Here is an 18,748-nt window from a genome sequence, read left to right on the forward strand (position 1 = left end):
TTGAATTAATCTTTGGTAGGGGCTGAAAAATGTTTTATCATGGAAATATTCTCCATCTGCCCATGTCTGCTAAAAGTAGGGACATAACGTAAACATTAATGTTTCATCCTGCACACACACGCACACACACGCACACACACACATACACACACACACACCACAATAAAAATATAAAAGTAATATTTTAAGTGATATGTAAGAATAAGAACATAGAAAATAACTTGTATAATAACTTAAACTTTTGTTCATATTAACAATACATCATTGAGCATTCTAACTCACATTAGTCACTCATCAGGCATTGAGAACACAGTATACATGTCATTTTAGTAAGCACCAAGGAATATAACAATAAGCACACTTCCTACAGGAAGTCATATTGCCTCTGTTCACTTTCCCCCTCAATCCAGAGAGCAAACAACAGGAATATCATGGAGACTTTAGCTTTTGCCCAAGGAGGAATTTGTCTCTCGCAAAAAAAAAAAAAAAAAGGAAGAGATCAATCCTTTGAATAAAATATAAAAGTTTACTCTTGGGGTGCCAGGTAAGCATCTGACTTCAGCTCAGGTCATGATCCTGTGGTTCATGAGTTTGAGCCCTGCCATCCAGCTTTGTGCTAACAGCTCAGAGCCTGGAGCCAGCTTCAGTTTCTGGGTCTCCCTCTCTCTCTGTCCCTCCCCTGTTTATTCTCTCTCTCTCTCTCTTTCTCTCTTTCTCTCTCTCTCTCAAAAATAAATAAACTTTATTTACTCTTTAAGTGACTTTATTGCTTATGTTCGCTCTTTAAATGACTTCATAGCGTATCATATTGTAAAAATTCCTCCTCAAGGGGAGGAATAAGAAATTTCTGGTTTGGACCTACTTAATAAGTACCTAAATAAAATAAATTTTAAAATATATAAATAATTTTGAATAACTCTAAAATAGCCATACACTTCCTTTTTTTAAAGTTAACCATGGGCTCATTTGTTTTGTTTTATCGTTCTTTGTGAAAGCACCATTTCCTGGTTTCAAAACCTAAGGAAAAGTAGAAAACATTTGTTTTAATTATCAAAAATTTCTGGAAGAAGTGATTTTTGGATAAAATTATCTGGATAAAATGCCTACTTGGTTAAATGGTGTATAAATTCATTACTCTTCAGCATCTCAATTCCTTTCCTCCCCCTCATTTCTATTACAAAGAAAATATGGGTACAGAATCACACAAGAATTCTTTAGATTCTGTAGAATGTATATTTTCTTCATAAAGCACATTCTGATTACCGTGTCACATAAAGTCATGATACTACTAATTCTATAAAAAAGAAAGAAGAAACTACCCATTTCCAACTTTTGAACCATGTTAAGCCTCATTTGAATACAAAAAGCCTTTATACATTGCTATTTACTAACATTATTTTTATAAATGTTATATTTAAATTTCGTGTATTTATTTACTTACTTGCAATTTTTGTGAGAAATGTTAGAGATTTAGGGCAGTATGGAAAAAAAAAGAAACATAGAACTTTTATGGAAAATATAACTACAGAACACGTAAGACTGAAAATAATACATTATTTTTATTTGCATGTAGTTCTTTTAATAATATTAGACAAAAAACCATTTTAAATTAGACCTAATAGTATTGTTATAGCAAAAGATGGGGTAACTTGTTCTTAAATCTTTAAGGCCAGTACGAATTAAAACCATCTGCAGTTAGTTTTTAGATTCTATATAGGATCTGGATACAGTGACCCAACTTGATCTGTCATGGCAGGATCCTTACCTAATACATGTTTTTTTTTATATTACCACTTCCTCAAGGACCTAGGACTGTGCCTTATGTTTAGTAGGCCCTTAATAAATTCTGAATGAACTGTTACCTGTTTTATGCTCCATTAATAAAACTAAGACCTCTGGGATCAGACAGTACTTTATACTTTTGCATCAAATGACTTTCCATCTTGAAGATTCCCATTCATCTTCTGTTTCCCTAGATCAGTGCTTATGAAATTAACCAAGTAAAATAAACACATTTAGCATTTGATCCACATCAAAAAGCCCTTAAAAATGCTTTGATGTGCAAGCAATAGCACTCAGCGTCCTCTTTGGTCTTCAGTGTCCCCTCATTTGACAACTTTGTGGTTCTTGCCTTAAAGAAGTGGGAGAATCTTTTTTGTTTTAGCTTATTATTTATCCATAAAGGAAGCCTTTCTGGAAGTTAAAAGACATATTTTGGAAAGGAGAAGCATACCCGCACACAAAGTTAAAATTTGATTCTCACGTCTTTAGATGAAGAGATCCCCAGACTCACCAATATCCCAGAAATGAGTTTTGTGTTTCCTTAGTGAAGTGGTTCTAAGACTTTACATTACCATAAATCCAATCTTGCTTGTTGATGATATCAAGTTTCTTTAAAGTACTTTCTGTTGGGTTTGTTAAGAGTTACTTAATTTTCTTTTCTGGTATCAATCTAATTATAACCAACAAAAAGTTAAGCAATGTCAATATACTAGATTGTGTGGGTAGAATGCTCAAGTTTCAAGCTGCCCTCTCTTATTTAGAAAGATGTCCTGAATTCCTTTATTTGACATGGAGCCTAACCATAGAACATCTGGTTTTCTCCTACCTGTTTGAAATTCACAATGTAATCAATAGCCTCGCTAAATCCAGGGGGTGCTGTACCCATAGAGCTTTATGTCTGAGTAATATATGGATGTGCTTGTGGGCTTGTTTCTGCATCTTCCCACAAACTAGCTGGGAGTCTGAGAAACTTCATTAAAAAGACATTTGTCAGGATGCTAGAGGAAAAGGAAAATCCTCCACAGACTATTTACCTAATTTCCAGCCAATACAGGATTACTCCCACCAGGAATCATTTATTGCTTTACTGGCCTAAGTGATGGCACTGTTAGCATCTCTTTTGGCTGATTGCTTTGCAATCTAGTTGCTTTCAGATGTGAGAAAAGCTACCTTAATATTCATACAGAACTTCTGTCTCGCTTCATTTCTTCCAACATTGATCTTACCGTGTCCCGTGGGCAAAGTTTATCCTCTGCTTATTGAAACCCAAATGTATCAGAGTCACACAAGGAAGGTGTTTGGGAAAAGGCTTGTGCACATTTTAGTCAGCCCACCAAAATGTTCCCAATGGCTGCTTATTTCATTTGCTTCTCTCCTGCCTACACTTACGGGAGACCACAGTCACTGGCCAGCAGATTTGAAATTTACCAATTGATGCTGAAAACAGATTATGGTGTGATTGGATTAATTTATGCACTGCTTGTTGGAAGCTTGATATCCTAACTTCAGCTCGGACTTGATATGAAAGGAATTTTTAAAATTCTGAACGTATAGTCTGTTAACAAGATTTGGGTTTGTTGCTCACAACTGTTTTGCAAATAAAATGATGGGATCTTGAGAAAGCTTTAGCAAGAGGAGTGTCTGGGATGCCAAAGAATGTCACAAGAGCAGGACTTAAAAGAAGAAAAATAAAATCTAAGCAATGTGAGAAAACATCCTATGTTATTGTAGCCGGGTGCCTCAGGTGGCTTCCTCTACGTCATCCACTGATTCTAACTGCTCACAGAAATAACTCTGAAGTGAAGAAATGGAATATTAGCTGTATTCTTCTATGTGTTTGCATATAAATTCAACTCCCAAATGTGTTCTTATAAATTTTCTACTTAATAGACATTCTAGAATTCAAAATCTGAAAAAACTAATTACAGTTCCACAAATGTACCAGTAGAAAAAGGTATCACCTGTGGTGAAATATCATTAATTAAATTTCAATTATAGCACAATTCTGGTTATTTCTGGCTCAATTCTCTTCAATACTGCTTTTACAACTGTTGCACACCTACTGGAAAGCAGTGCTTCCAATAATGTGGTGTTAAAGAAGCCTTCTTTCTTCCCTGCTGTGTTTTTAAGAAAAATTCAGAACAGGTATGTGAGCTGTGCCATAACCCCATTCTTGACTCTGTATCTCTCATTCCCAGGCACCTATTTTGCACATACCACAAGGACTGCTCAAAACCCAGTTATAAGACAAAATGTGCAGTCCCCTTGTAGGGTAATAATGATAATTTGCCACAAAGTCGTGTCAGATGGATGGACCTCTTGCAGCATGAAAGAGGTGGGCGTCTGCCTCTCTAGGAGCCATGGCTGGCACCCTTTCTATTCTGAGATGTTACACTGGGACTCAAACCACTGCTGTACCTTCTGGGGACACTTTTATAAGGAGATTGGAAGAAAAAAAAAGTGGGGACAACTTTTCAAAGAGGAATTGAATTTAGCTTTTTGTAAAAAAGAGTCTATTTTCATGACAGATTTTTTGACACATAGAAAATAACATTTTTTCACAAAACATAATGGTATTAATAGTCTCAGACTTTCTTTGAAGTAGCCAAAATGCCTTGTTCAATTGTGTGTGTGTTTTAAAATATTTATTATTTTTGTCTGTTTCATTATGCTTTCATGGTGTATATCCACTAACATGCTGATATGTTTTCCCAACAAATAGGTCGTCATGGAGATGGAGGTTATTGGCCAGTTGATACTAATTTGATTGATAGAAGCACTCTCAATGGTAAGTCTATCAATTAGATTCTATTGGATTAGTTATATTAATTAAATGGTTAATTCTAGAGTGTCTGAGGCAATATTTTTACTTACTGAAAGTGTTAAGAATCCCAGACCTAGGATTTTAGTGGGGTAATAGAAGTATTAAATTATATATAAAAAAAAACAAATATGAAGTTATTAGCAAACCTGCAGTACATTCTACCAGGAGATAATGCCAATGAGAGTTGAGTGCACAAAATAGTCAGTTGAAAAGTTCAAGCATGGAAAATTTTATAAATGATTCAGAGTTGTTACTAATATAATACCTACATTTTAAAGTGTTATATGTATTTCAAAGGTTTCCAGGGGCTCCTGGGTGGCTCAGTCGGTTGAGACTTCAGCTCAGGTCATGATCTCACGAGTTGCGAGTTCGAACCCCACATCAGGCTCACTGTGTCAGCACAGAGCCTGCTTCAGATCCTCTGTCCCCTCCCCTCTGTCCCTCTCCCACTCTCTCTCTCTCTCACATTAAAAAAATAAAGGAATAAAATGTCTCCAAAAATTTAATATTATTAGAGAAAGGTGATCTCTAAGGGAGATTGAACTGAAACCCACTTAGTTTCCTAAACTGAAGTCACTAAGAATTTTTGCTTAGAGAATTTACTCTTCAGAATCCTTTAGCAACTTATTGCTAATTTTTCTTCACACTCTAAGGATTAAACGTTTATTTCTGCTCATCCTGATGGACCATTCATATCCTTTGGGGTCGGCCAGAAATAATATCTAGCACTGCACAGAAGAAGCAGTTGGTGTTAGTGTTGGAGCTGTCTTCTAAGATCTTGTCCTCAGTTTTGCTGAAATAGAAACTTTGGGAGAATGGATTAATACAAGCCAAACTTCTAAGGGACTGATGTATATATGATAAGTTCCTTTCATAGGTTTTTAAACATTTGTTCAGTTGCTGTTGTTTCGTTTGGTTTGCTAGATATATAGTTCATATAGTTAAAACACAAATATGAAAACTTGTGTACTCATCAGCAAGGTTAAAATATAAAATATTCAACATATAATTGAAATCTGTTATATATCTCTGCCTCATCACATGCTTCTCCACCATTTCCTCCATTCCCCATTGATGTAACCACTCTCCCAAATAGGGTTTTTACTATATAGATATATATTCCTAAACATTATAATATTACTATACATGTTTATCACTTTATAAAAATGGCATCATAGGATACGTATCTTGTTGCATCTTGCATTCATCTTTAATTTTGTTTTTAAGATTCATCTGTGTGTTTACAAATACTCCTAGTATTTTATTTTATGAAAATAACACAATATGTTTATGCAACAATTTTAGCAGGTTTTCGTGAGAAATTTGATTTCTGAATAGATAAATATTCATTTGAATGGTCTTCTATTTAAAAATCCGTATGGGTTGGGACACCTGGGTGGTTTCGTCGGTTAAGCTTCCAACTTTGGCTCAGGTCATGATCTCACAGCTTGTGAGTTTGAGCCCCACATCGTGCTCTGTGCTGATGGCTCAGAGCCTGGAGCCTGCTTCGGATTCTGTATCTCCCTCACTCGCTGCCCCTCCCCCACTCATGCTCTGTCTCTCTCTCAAGAATAAATAAAAATTAAAAAAAATTTTTTAATAAAAATAAAAATCCATATGGGAAGCCAAATTGCAATCTAAAAGTTGCTTACTGAGTGAGAAATTGAAATAAGGGGTTCAGCTAAGTGATTATTTCCTATTATAGGTAATGATAACCTAATGCATCTATTTTCTCAACGAGGACATATATGTATGTGCAGTAGACCAGATGCTCCATTTAAAGGCTCAGCCTCCCCTCCTCTGTCCAGTATTGGATTCAGGAACATATATTTACCTGTTGACTTCTTTTCTAATTACCAGGCATACCCTCTTCTGCTATTAATGCAGTTTACTTAACCAGATAAGTATAAATTCTTACATTTAAGCTTCCTAAATATATTCCAATCATACCTGTCTAAGGTTATACCCAGAATGCTCTCTCCAGGTTGCTACAGTCCTCACCACCTCCTATTGTCTTGTACACACATCCTCTACCCACATCCAGTAACATTATTATCTCCTATAGGTATTTGAAAATTAGACACCTTCTATAGCTGGTGTCTGGATCTGATAGTTTCCAGGCTCTCAGACACACAAGGGACACTTTAGGAAGCTCACAACAGAAAGTTGAGAGGAGGGATGTGTTGGGACTGAAAACAGGCAAAGGGCATGTTCCTTCAATAGGTTTAGATAATGATGGTTCCCTTCCCAAAGCTGTGCAAGTTTCATCAACTCATTCTTTTGCTTCAGATTTTATGTCAAGGGTCAACAATATGCCAAACACACTTCATGCACTCAAGGAATCAGTTAGAAATGCCCCTAAGCCATCACTGTGTGCAGGGTGCTTGCTATACGAGGCACACAGATTGAAAACTAGACCTCCACAGGAACAACAAATGAAGAGGGGGAATTGCCCAGGTGGATAAGGCAGAGGAATACACTTCAGGAAGATGAAAGAGAGTGAGGCAAATCCCAGGGATATGAGGGAGGGTAAAAGAAGGTCATCATTGAAATCGTGTGGGGAGATAACACTGTAGTGTTTTTTGCCCTGAGATGGGTTCTAGGTTTAGAGTCCACGCCAAGAATTAGCAGGATCCCCGTTTTAGAGTGATCCTGCAGAGCTGATTTTCAGATATGGTTTCTACAGAGAGTTTCAAAATGGAATTCATCCGCAGCTAAGGGCTGACTATCTATACTGGCACAGGATGGTGTTTTTTGAAGAGACAGAGTGCCAAGAAATTAAGAAAGAGCCAGAACAGTTAATTGAGAAGGAACAATTGTCCCTTCACTGTTTCTACCCTCTAATAAGCAGTGGTCGTGCATGTTAAGGGTGGAGCCAGTGTAAGCCACAAGCATAAAACTAGGCATTCTCTTAAACGACATGTCCTAAAGAACTCTAAGTTTGAATAGAATTTTCAAGTTTAGCAAGTAAAAATACAGGAGGCCAGAAAATTTGAATCGTTTCTAATCACCTATATATATGAGATAAAGGAAACTATTGCAAGAAATTTCCATTTCAAAGTATGTATGCATCTCAAGTGACTACAAATAACTGAAATTTGATTGAGCCAATATAGCAGTCCTAATTTTGGATCAAGTTTGAAAGTTTGGTATTGACTATTTGAATTTGCCCTTCAAAATAAAGTGAGATTTCTGAAAAGAAACCCCAGACCACCAAATTCGATGCTAACAGGTTAAGTCAACAAGAACTTTTCACAGGAGTCAGATCTCAGATGAAGAGAATTATAGTAATTGATGGGAATGCATGTTATTGTATTCTTTTTTTTTTTTTGCCATTTAAGATTCCTAGTCAGAAAAATAATTGCAATTAAATTTAGTCTGATATACATTATCTCACTAGAGAAAGTCATGAAGATAAAATAGAGGAACAATAGCCAGTGACTTTGAACCAGCTTAGATAGATCATTGCCCATCACCCCTTCTCAATTTTCTGCAACACATAATGATGTTTTAGGTGTTTCATGTTAAATGAATGGGATGAACAAAGCACCTGAATCATTTCTAGAATCTTTACTGGAATCACAAATTATTACAGGCTACTTGATTGAATTGATAACCTCTAAGAGACATGGATGGTGGAGAGCAAACTCAAATCTGTTTCCCATTCTATTTTTCTAACTGATAAATGATGGTAAATATGTAATTTGACTTTAGCTTAGGTTATTACGAGCAAATCAGCAAAGGCATCTGAAAAACCCTACCTTTCTAATTAAAGTTCTGCTAATGTCTTATTATGCCTTAAGAAGGGTTATGATTTCCAATCCAATGTACAAATGAAAAACCTTGACTGATAAAACTCCAAACCCACCCAACCTAGGCTGAGTCAACAAAAACATTTTAAAATCTGAGCTTTTAAACCTCATACACCAGGAAATTTTCATATATCTCCTCTTAGAATGACTGAATTAGAGTTTTCCTATCTCTCCCTACACTTCCTGTATTCATCCTTCAAAGAATTATAATAGAATAATGGCTTATTGTCGGGATCCTCAAGCTAGTTGCAAATAAATTTAGACCTCACTAGTCACTTACTTTCTCTTACAGCATGCCACTCTTTAAAAATGCACTCTTGGAATTCAAATAAAAACAAAGCTATAGTTCATGTTTACTCTTGTAGTTGTAAGCCCTTAATTAAATTGAGGAAACTGAAGAGGCTTCCTAAATTATTTTCTTATGACAGGTAGAATCAAAGCTAATAGGTACTGATATGGCAGTATTTTACTTTTATGGTGTATTCAATTTTGTGGTCCACATTCTCAAAGCAGGAAAATCTTCAACTTCTGAAAATGTGATTTTGTAGTTTATATTTGTATGAATACAACACTGAAAATCACTTCAATCTTGCTGTTCTCATTGGGAAAGATAAATCAGCAATTTTTTTTTGTTGATGGATCTGTGTGTAATTTATAAAATTAGTAATTTTGGTTAAGAGATCTATAATCCCTACAAATATGTGGTTGTATTGATCTCAACCTTTAAAACCCAAATTAACTTTGATAGGTTGATGCTTTGGTGAAATATTTCTAAAAATCAATATCATTAATTTTTAGATATTCAGAATCATATTAGGTGTTCTGTAAAATATGCCTTACACTGTGTGTTTGGGAGAAAAGATCATGATTTGACCCTTACTCTTAAAAACTTTTGTTTTATTATTTTCAGAATGCAGTAATATTTTAACTAATATAAATAAAATAGACATAAAAGCTCTTCCATATTTGCATGAAATGATCATTCTGAGGTTGGTGAGCTATTGTAAGCACTCAACAGACACCTTAATGCCAAAGGAAAGGTCCAGAAATAAAACTTTACATCATTCATAGAAAGGTAATTGGAGTGGTCCAGGGTCTCAAGTTTTAGTCTATAAGGGGCTCTGCCTACCTGCCGTCCAACCATTATCTATCACAAATGATTTTAAAGATCCCAGACTAATACCAACCCCCAGGTTCTAATACGACTTTGCCAAGGATTAGAACTGTGTGAATCAAGTCACTTAAACTCTTGGGATCTTAGTTTTTCATCTGAACATAGAAAATGTTAAGCTAGATCAGGATTCCTCTACCTCAGAGCTATTGTTATTTGAGACTGGATAATTTTTTGTTGTGGGGCTTCTCCTATGCATCCCTGGCTTTTACGCACTACATGCCAAGGGTATTTCCCCTCTACCATGTTTTAAGAACCAAAAATACCTCTACACTTTGCCAAATTTCCCCTTAGGGAGCAAAATCTCCTCAGTTAAAAACCACTGATCTAGATCACCAATTCCCCAAAGGTTGTTCCAAGGTAAATGGGTCCCATGAGAAGCTCTGAGAAAAAATGGTCCATGGTCACATAAGTATTGGGAACTTTGGCCACTCACTTCTCTTTTGCCTGGTTCTCCCCTTTTACCTGAATACTAGAGGTGTTAGTCTTGAGAAAGCATCTCCACTAACTCTATACTCTTGATTCGGTGACCTTGTCCACTCCCATCTGTGTGCCAGCTCCGAAATTTATATTTCTAACCCAGACCTTCTAGCTGCCTCTTTATAATTTATCATAAGATCTCAACCCTGAGATAGTCAAGACTGAGCTTTTGTTTTTCCTTTCTTGGTCTTTCACCCTCTCCCTCATCTCAGACATAGGACAATCACTTAAGTCTAAACCTGCCCGATGCTTCCTTTTTTCCTCCTCCATATGCAATCTGCTTTTGATTATTCATTCTCAGATTGTGTTTTGCACCTGTCTACTTTGCTTGACTGCCATGGCCACCATTTCAGTTGAAGTTATCACTCCTTCTCACCTGGAGACTGTTAACATCTTCTTAGCTGGTCTCTCTGCTTCCACCAGCAACATCTTCCTTCCTGAAAGCCCTTAAATGGTCTGTGATTGTACTGAAAATAACTGAATGTGACCTACAGGGCTCTTGAATGAACTGGGTCTTGTTTCTCTTTCCAACCTCATTTTGTGCCATTTCCCTTTTGCTCCCAATGTTCCAGACATATGATCTTCTCTCAGTTCCTTTGTAAAGAAAGAGGAGCTAACTCCTAGGATCCTCCATGATTCTGCCTCCATGTTACTTCTGTAATGAGGCCTTTCATGACCTCTCTTCTCCTCCAAGGACTGTTATGTTCTCATATTGCATCTTTCTTTTGAACTCTACTTTTTAAAAATACCAATTATAGTTTTAATTTTATGTTTGTTTCATGATCTGTTTCATACATCTTTTCCAGTAAGTTGTAACCTCCATGAAGTCAACAATCATGCCTCTTTGAGGGGTGTGAGGGGGGAGCGATCACAATATTCTAATTTGATACTTACCTAGTTGTGTTCTTGGGAGGAGGCAAGCCTAGGATCCTCCTACTCGGGCGCCTCCCCAGTAGTTTCCAATTCTAATTTGGAAACTGTTCTCAGACCACACAATATATAAGACAATGACATACAAATTATTATGAAACAATATAAGCATGGCCCTATAAATACGTTTTAGTGGTTCGATAGCCTGGCTATTGCTCCCTCTCTGTTCTTCCAGAAAAATAGCTCAGAAATGGAGTTTTCATTCTTCCTTGTAAGAGCTATGGGTTGATCCCAGGTGAGAAATGACCCAGACAAGGTACATGTTTTAGGAATGGAAAAGATAGGCCATTTAATATATATTGATTTTTTCCTCTGTTCTAACTAGTTGGGCAGGCTGAAGGCTACATCACAACTGTATGTATATACCTCTTATAGTTTTCTTTTAGGCTGCTTGAATCCTTTCATGAATTTTCTCTGCCCATCACCATCCCCCTCTCCAGCTTTACTGAGGTATAATAGACATATAACACTGTATAAATTTAAGGTGTACAATGTGTTAATTTGCTAACTTATAGACTGTAAAACAATCACCACCATAGTGTTAGCTGACATCCCCATCACATCACATAATTACCATTTATTTTTTTGTAATGAGAAAATTTAAGATTTATAATCCATGCAACTTTCAAGTATATAGTACAGTATTATTAACCATAATCACCATGATGTACATTGTCACCCCAGAATTTGTTCATCTGATAACTGGAAATTTATACCTTTTGACCAACATCTCCCCATTTCCCCCAACCCCCAGTCTTGGTAGCCACCATTCTAGTACTGTCTGTTTCTATGAGTTCAGCTTTTTCAGATTCCACATACAAGTGATATCATGTAGATTTGTCTTTCTATATCTGACTTATTTCATTAGCATAATGCCCTCAAGGTCCATCCATGTTCGGATCACAGCATCATATCCCCAGCACCTAACTGGATCTTCAGTACATTTTTCTAGAATAATTGGGTATATTCTTTACTGTGCCTGCCCTATCTCTCCTAGCAATTCACAGTTCACATTAGCATGTTCAAAATTCTGAGATTTGAGAAAGGAAATATGTTTTCCAACTTAATTGACCAAGGAACTTCCTCCCAACCCCATAATGCTGATTAATATTTCATTTTAGGGAACATTGGGCTAGATTATCTGTAAAGTTTCTTCCAGCTGGTTGACTATATAGCACTTTATTTCAGGGGGAGATGCTTTGAAATATTCAATGCCATAGGAATTTCTGTTCAAATTCAAAGACCTGTAAAATTATTGAGACATATGTTGAGCTCAAAGTGTTATAATAACAAAATTGTTATCAGGGAAGACTGCAAATGTAGGAAAGAAGCTTAGTCCCAAGCAATCATTGGATCTGTTCTCTCCCAAATACTCTAAAAATTAAAGACATTATTATTTCATGAAACCAATTTTCCAATTATTACTTGAGACTTTAGGCCCATAAGATTATGAAGTATATATTTATTTTTATTAAATGTAGTATAAAAAGGTTGAAACATTTTATGGCAATCAAATGTTATGAAAATAAAAAGTGGATGGAATGCCCATGTGACTTTTCAAAACTTAATTCTCTTCTCACCAATTTTAATGAAACACATCTAAGTCTTTGATTACCAAGACACTGGATACCCAAGCTATTGTAGTAACAACAGGAACAGATGTATCAGGACACTATATTTTTCTTTAAGTTGGAAAGATCGCATAGAATGAATATTGAAGCGCTTCATAATGTCTATTGAGAGCCAACCCTGTGTCAGGGCCTGTGGCCAGTGTGTTGCATCCATTATCTCATGAAATAATCACAGTGTCCAGAAGGATATTTGCAAATCTCTGAATTACATCATGAAGTTTCCCCTCTGAAGCCCAAAAGATAGTAAATGTCATCTTGCCTCTTCTGGAGTCAGGCTGTCTTCCAGAACTTTTATCTGTAGTGATCTAGATTGATGAGCTCTAACATTTTTCCTAATTTGGAACAGTCTTTTGATGTGTTCAAATATATGGTTGATTGTCATTATTTGCAGATTGTTATTGTGAATTCACTTACTGCTAGAATTTATTTTTAACCACCAAAATCAATACCTGTAGTGCTTTTATGGTCATTGTGGACATGCGCAGAGCAGCCAAAAGTTTGAGTAGCCCAGTGCTCACGAACTCAGCTGAAATAAACAAGATGACCCTCTGCCTTATTGTTTCAGCTCTCACAGTGTAAACAAGCGTCCTTTCTACAGTGTATGTAGTGCCATTTTTTTTTACATTTTTGTGCATTTTTTAGTGGTGGTTTCAGGGTTTAAAGTGGCCTTCAATGTAGTGCTGAAGTGCTGTTTACTGTTCCTACACGCAAAAGGCTGTATGCTGTAGCTTATGGAGAAAATGTGTGTGTTAATTAAGCTTCACTCAAGCATGAGTTATGATGTTGTTGACTGTGAGTTCAATGTCAATGAATGAACATTATGTATTAAATAAAGTGTGTTTAAAAAGAAACACACATAAAACAAGGTTATATATTGATTGATAAAAATGTTGTAACCAGAGGCTCCCAGGAACCTAACACTGCATTGCCTCCAGCAGCAATACTTAGTATTCCTTAATTCAGTGTTTACAGCAACTCTACAGAACAAATTACTGCAGATAATGAGGGTCAGCGACATCAAAAGATTCCATTCCACTTGACTTTCTTAACTGCCCATTGATGTCAAATATTCTGATTGTTCAGCCTTTGAATTGAGATTGGGAAATTAATGAAAGACCTTGAATATCAACTTTCAAACTGATGGGAACTTTTATGAGGAAGGCGTAAAGGCCTGGTATCAAAGATTTATAATGGGAGTCCTCATGATTCCTAACTCTCTAAGGCAAATGGCATCGATATAATCTCATTCATGTTCAGCAAAGTCCAGAGTCATTACTTTCAGACTTGAAACACGATGCCTTTCTGGGTGGGGAGGAAAAAGAAATGAGTAGAAATTTGAAAAATTCTAGTTTACAAGGTTTTAAAAATGTTCATTAGGTGTACTGCTCTGTATGACTGAAACTAAGTTTGTCAGAAATGGTGAACTGTTAAATTGAAGTCATGCTAATAAAAATCCACGATATCTCCAACTGTCTTCACTGTAAGTTCTCACATAAAAGGTTAATTTATTCCAATCAATTAATTTATTAAGCACAGAAAGGGCATATTGAGATACTACTGTAAAATGACTTTTTAAATTGTAAGTAAAACTATGATACAGAAAGTTCTGACCTTTTATTACTTGCCTCATTCCTTTGTAGTAAATGTAAAAATTACTTCAAGGATATCTTATTTCTTTCACTTATAAGAGAATGTTTAACAGAAAGTGCTATTTAAACACTTTTGATGAGTTCCTCCCCTGAGATTCAAGTTATATCCGAAGTGCTTAATATTTTTCCAATAACAATGAATTAGCAATAATTGTTTCAAAAAAACAATGATTCTTAGATAACTTGTCAAAAGATAGTGTTTTGGTTTTGATTTTGATTTATTCCCTGTCAGGTGCTGAGATGGTCATTTTGTATGTATTTTCTCTAATTCTGACAATACCTGTAAAAATAAGTATTCTTATTTCCATTTTGCAGACAAAGTCACTGAGGGTGTAAAAGGCCTAAATACTTCACTCAGGAGGTATAAAAAGCTAACATAGCTTGTTAAAGAAGCACATTCAAACTTAGGTCTAGGAAAATATCCAAAATCAGTGCTTTCTGTGACTTTTTACATTAATTTTTAAGTATATATTTTAAATGTTTTTATTTATTTTTGAGAGAGACAGAGAGAGAGAGAGAGAGAGAGCACAAGCGGGGAGGGGGCAGAGAGAGGGAGACACAGAATCTGAAGCAGGCTGCAGGCTCCAGGCTCCAAGCTGTCAGCACAGAACTTGACTTGGGGCTCGAACCTACGGACTGTGAGATCATGACCTGAGCTGAAGTCGGATGGACACTTAACCGACTGAACCACCCAGGCGCCCCTATATGTGTATATTTTAAATGTTTATATTTTAGAGAGAGAGAGAAGGAGAGAACGAATGAGGTGGGGAGGGACAGAGAAAGGGGGACAAAGGATCCAAACTGGGCCCTGCGCTGACAGCAGAGAGCCCAATGCAGGACTCAAATTCATGAACGGTGAGATCATGACCTGAGCTGAAGTCAGACAACTTAACCAACTGAGCCACCCAGGCACCCTTCTTTTTTTTAATTGTTTATTTTTGAGAGAGAGTGGGAGAGAGAGGGGGTTGGGGCAGGGGCCAGGGGGTGGGGGTGGTGGTGCAGAGCATCCCAACCTGGCTCTGTGCTGACAGCAGAGAGCCTGATGTGGGGCTCAAACTCATGAACGGTGAGATCACAACCAGACCCAAAGTCAGATACTTAACCGACTGAGCCACCCAGGCACCCCTTTAAATTAATTTATAAATAAAACAAGCTACTGTTTACCGTTTAAAACGTTGTTACTTCTAATGAATAACATAACATAGGACATAATATTTCTAATTGATTACTGAATATTTAAAGAAAGCAATTTAAGGTGTCATTAGCCATTCTTGTTTACCTAAGCAAATTATAACAAAAAATGTCTTGTCTGTTATTTTCACCTAAATATTGTCTACCATGAGGTACTACTGCAAGACAAGAGAACATTCATATCAGGATTTTATGACACTCTTTTGAACCAAGTGACAGCTTTTAAGTGGGATTCATGCACTTTTAATAGGTTGAAAATTAAATGTAAAATTAAAACTTTATAGATAGCTTCCTTAAAAAATGGAAATAAACTGTAAGTGATTAGAGTCAAATAGTTTGTCTTTCACACCCTCAAATAAATAGTGTTTTCTCATAAAGCATAGCCTCCTGTGGTTCTCATAACCCTGGAATATTCGTAGTACAAAGTAGCCTTCCTCCTGTCCCCACTTTCTACTCAATATGACAGGTTAATTCTTTAAAAAAAAAGAGAGAGAGAGAGAAATAATTCACGTGCTACAGATTCACCCTCTGAAGGTGTACGATGTCAGTGGTTTTTAGTTACATCCACAAGGTTGTGCCACCAGCACCACTGTCTAATTCCAGAACATTTTCACCATCCCCAAGGGAGACCCTGTACCCATTCGCTGTCCTTCCCCATTCACTCCTCCCATCCACTGGCAAACACTAATCTACATTCTGTCTCTACAGATTTGTCTATTCTGGATATTTTGTATAAGTGGAATCGTACAATATTAACCTTTTGTGTCTGGCTTCTTTCACTTAGAGTAACACTTTTAAGGCATATGCATGCCATAGCATGTATCAGTTCCTCATTCCCTTTTATGGCTGGGTAATATTCCACTGTATGGAAGCCCCACATTTTGTTTATCCATCATTCAGTTAATGGGCATTTGGGTTGCTTCCACTTTGGGCTATTCTAAATAATGTTGCTATGAATGTTTCCGTATAGGATTTTGTGTGGACATATATTTAATTTTCTTCTTGGGGAGGTAACATAGATCTTTCCTCTCATTTTTCATTGCTTTTTTCCCCAGCTTCAAGAATGCCCAGAACAATAGGAACATTCACATCCTTAACAGCTTGATAAACGCGGAGCTGTCACAACCCCTAAATCTGATCTCCATTTGCCTGTCTTTTCCCAGAGCCACCCATTGGCCAGATGCACCCCCCACATGGCAGTGTCACTCCTCAAAAGAACAGCAACCTGCTTGTAATCATTGTGGTCACCGTTGGCGTCATCACAGTGCTGGTGGTAGTGATCGTGGCTGTGATTTGCACCCGGCGCTCTTCAGCCCAGCAGAGAAAGTAGGTAACGGCTGGTTCCTGAGAGGAGAGAGGTCACGGTTTGACCTATCACCTTCTTGAGTTATATTTTTGAGAAATCTCTTCTGGTGTTCTTTTTCATAATTTACCACATATTCCTTAGCCTCTGACCTGAGCAAAACCTTGCCTTTGGTTCATTTCAGGCCCATAACTTGAGTGAGTGAGGGCTAGGCTTGCAGACTTAATAATAGAATCCACCTGGAGACCCACGTGGCATTTCTGCTTGACTTGACTTCTCTGGGCCAGATCCTTCCTTTCAGAGGAGGGCACATGTTCCTTTAGCAACATTTAGAAAATGGACTTCACCATGTCCCAATTCATGGCCCTGTCTGCAATTATGTGTAAAATGTTGGAGATGTGTGTTCCTTTGAAAGTATTTATCAATTCTGGCAAGGAGGCCTGTAGGCATTTAACCAATGCTTGTTGCACGAATGACTACCAAACTCAATGTAGTTATAATACAGTGGAGTATTTAGTTTGGAGACAGTACTTAGGATAGAAGAGAGATCCTAGAAATTCACAATGTTCGGATTTCCCGGCTGTGGTTGATTCTCAGAAATTCAACGTTTTGAGGGATTTAAAAAATTTTTCCATATTATGCAATTCTAGGTTATAGTCCATGCAGAGGATAATACATCAAAGTCAAAGTTTAGAATGGAAAGATGGTTTTAATTCAGTTTATCCCCTTCTAGCAACATCCATAACTAGCATATTAACCTTGTGTCAGAAGTTGTGGGAATCAGCAATAATCTCCTGGTTATTCTCTGCCTGTCTAGCACTTTTCAAATCCAGCCTGATATGTCCCTTTCAGCTGTACTCTCTCACTGAATTGGCTCTGATAAGATCTTCCCTTGATTTTTTTTTCCCTTTGGCCTCAGGCATAGTGCCGGCTCTGAAAGCCTGAGGCATTGGGCCTATAGGTGGCTGATTTGACAACTATATGCTACACACAGTGTCAAAGGAAGATTCTCTAACAAATCATTGTTTCTCTTCCCTTGCTAATACCTTAGTTTCTCTTTTTAAAAATCCTATGACCCATTTGTTGATCTGTATTGTATCTTCCAACCTTTTGAAATGAGGTATTTAGAAATAGGATACAGGAAGATGTACAAGCTAAAGAAAGTGACATATGAGTGTAGATGCAGTCTTTGTATTTAATTTATTTATATGGCAGGACAAATTTTATATTTGGCCGCATGTGTGAAATTGGGCTATCTTCGAGTTAGTGACAGCTGATGTGCTAATCCATTGTGCTTAAACAAGAAGCCAGGCAGACTGAGCTTAACTTACTCTCATGTGTGAGCATTCTAGGAAATCATAATTACACAGAACTTCCAGTGTGCTGGACATTTAGTGAGGCTCTGGAGAAAAAAGAACTGTAATGGGGTGAGGCATTCGACAGTCTCTTGGTGGAATAATCCCAGGAATGGGGCTGTGCAGAGACATAGAATGGGAAGACATCTATGTGACAGGCCGCTGAAGTAGAGCTGAGAAATATTCACGTGAAGGGAAGTGGGGAAGGCACCAAAACCAAGCTTGGCCTATTTCATGATGGCTTGAAAAACATGAATGTGTTCACTAAACTAAGTTTAATCATCGGAACCACCTGTAGTGGGGTGTTTTGGTTTTTTCATTTTCATCCTTTTGAGAAGAATGTTGGCGGATTATATGGACCTGATGAATTGGATTCTTGGACATATTTTGTTTCCTCACAGAGAAAATGCCAGTCTTCTCCATGTGCAAAAGTGGCATTTCATGCTATTTTTAGAAACTCTTAAATTGTCTTAAATCCCATGCTAAGCACTTCTTAAGAGCTTGAAGGTTTTATTTAGAAAGAGTAGAGGCTGAGCCCTCGATAGAACTCATTTTTAAATTAGGAGATGAATGAAAGAATAAATCACTCCATGAATGACTGAAAACCAAAGAAGGTGAAT

At 36.9% G+C, this 18,748-nt stretch overlaps 1 protein-coding gene across 2 annotated transcripts in view; it reads left to right on the forward strand.

Moving 5' to 3' along the window:
* The window catches only part of DCC (DCC netrin 1 receptor), a 1,134,523-nt gene that overhangs the window by 1,047,979 nt on the left and 67,796 nt on the right, over positions 1 to 18,748 (forward strand). For both annotated transcript variants that reach the window (XM_078435224.2, XM_078435225.2), the window contains exons 22-23: positions 4,505 to 4,570; positions 16,634 to 16,796. In XM_078435224.2, the coding sequence (XP_078291350.1) occupies positions 4,505 to 4,570; positions 16,634 to 16,796 (229 nt within the window). The remainder of the gene's footprint in view (positions 1 to 4,504; positions 4,571 to 16,633; positions 16,797 to 18,748) is intronic.

This window comes from Panthera onca, chromosome D3 (genome assembly GCF_046562875.1).
Source record: "Panthera onca isolate mPanOnc1 chromosome D3, mPanOnc1 haplotype 2, whole genome shotgun sequence".
Lineage (NCBI taxonomy): Eukaryota > Metazoa > Chordata > Mammalia > Carnivora > Felidae > Panthera > Panthera onca.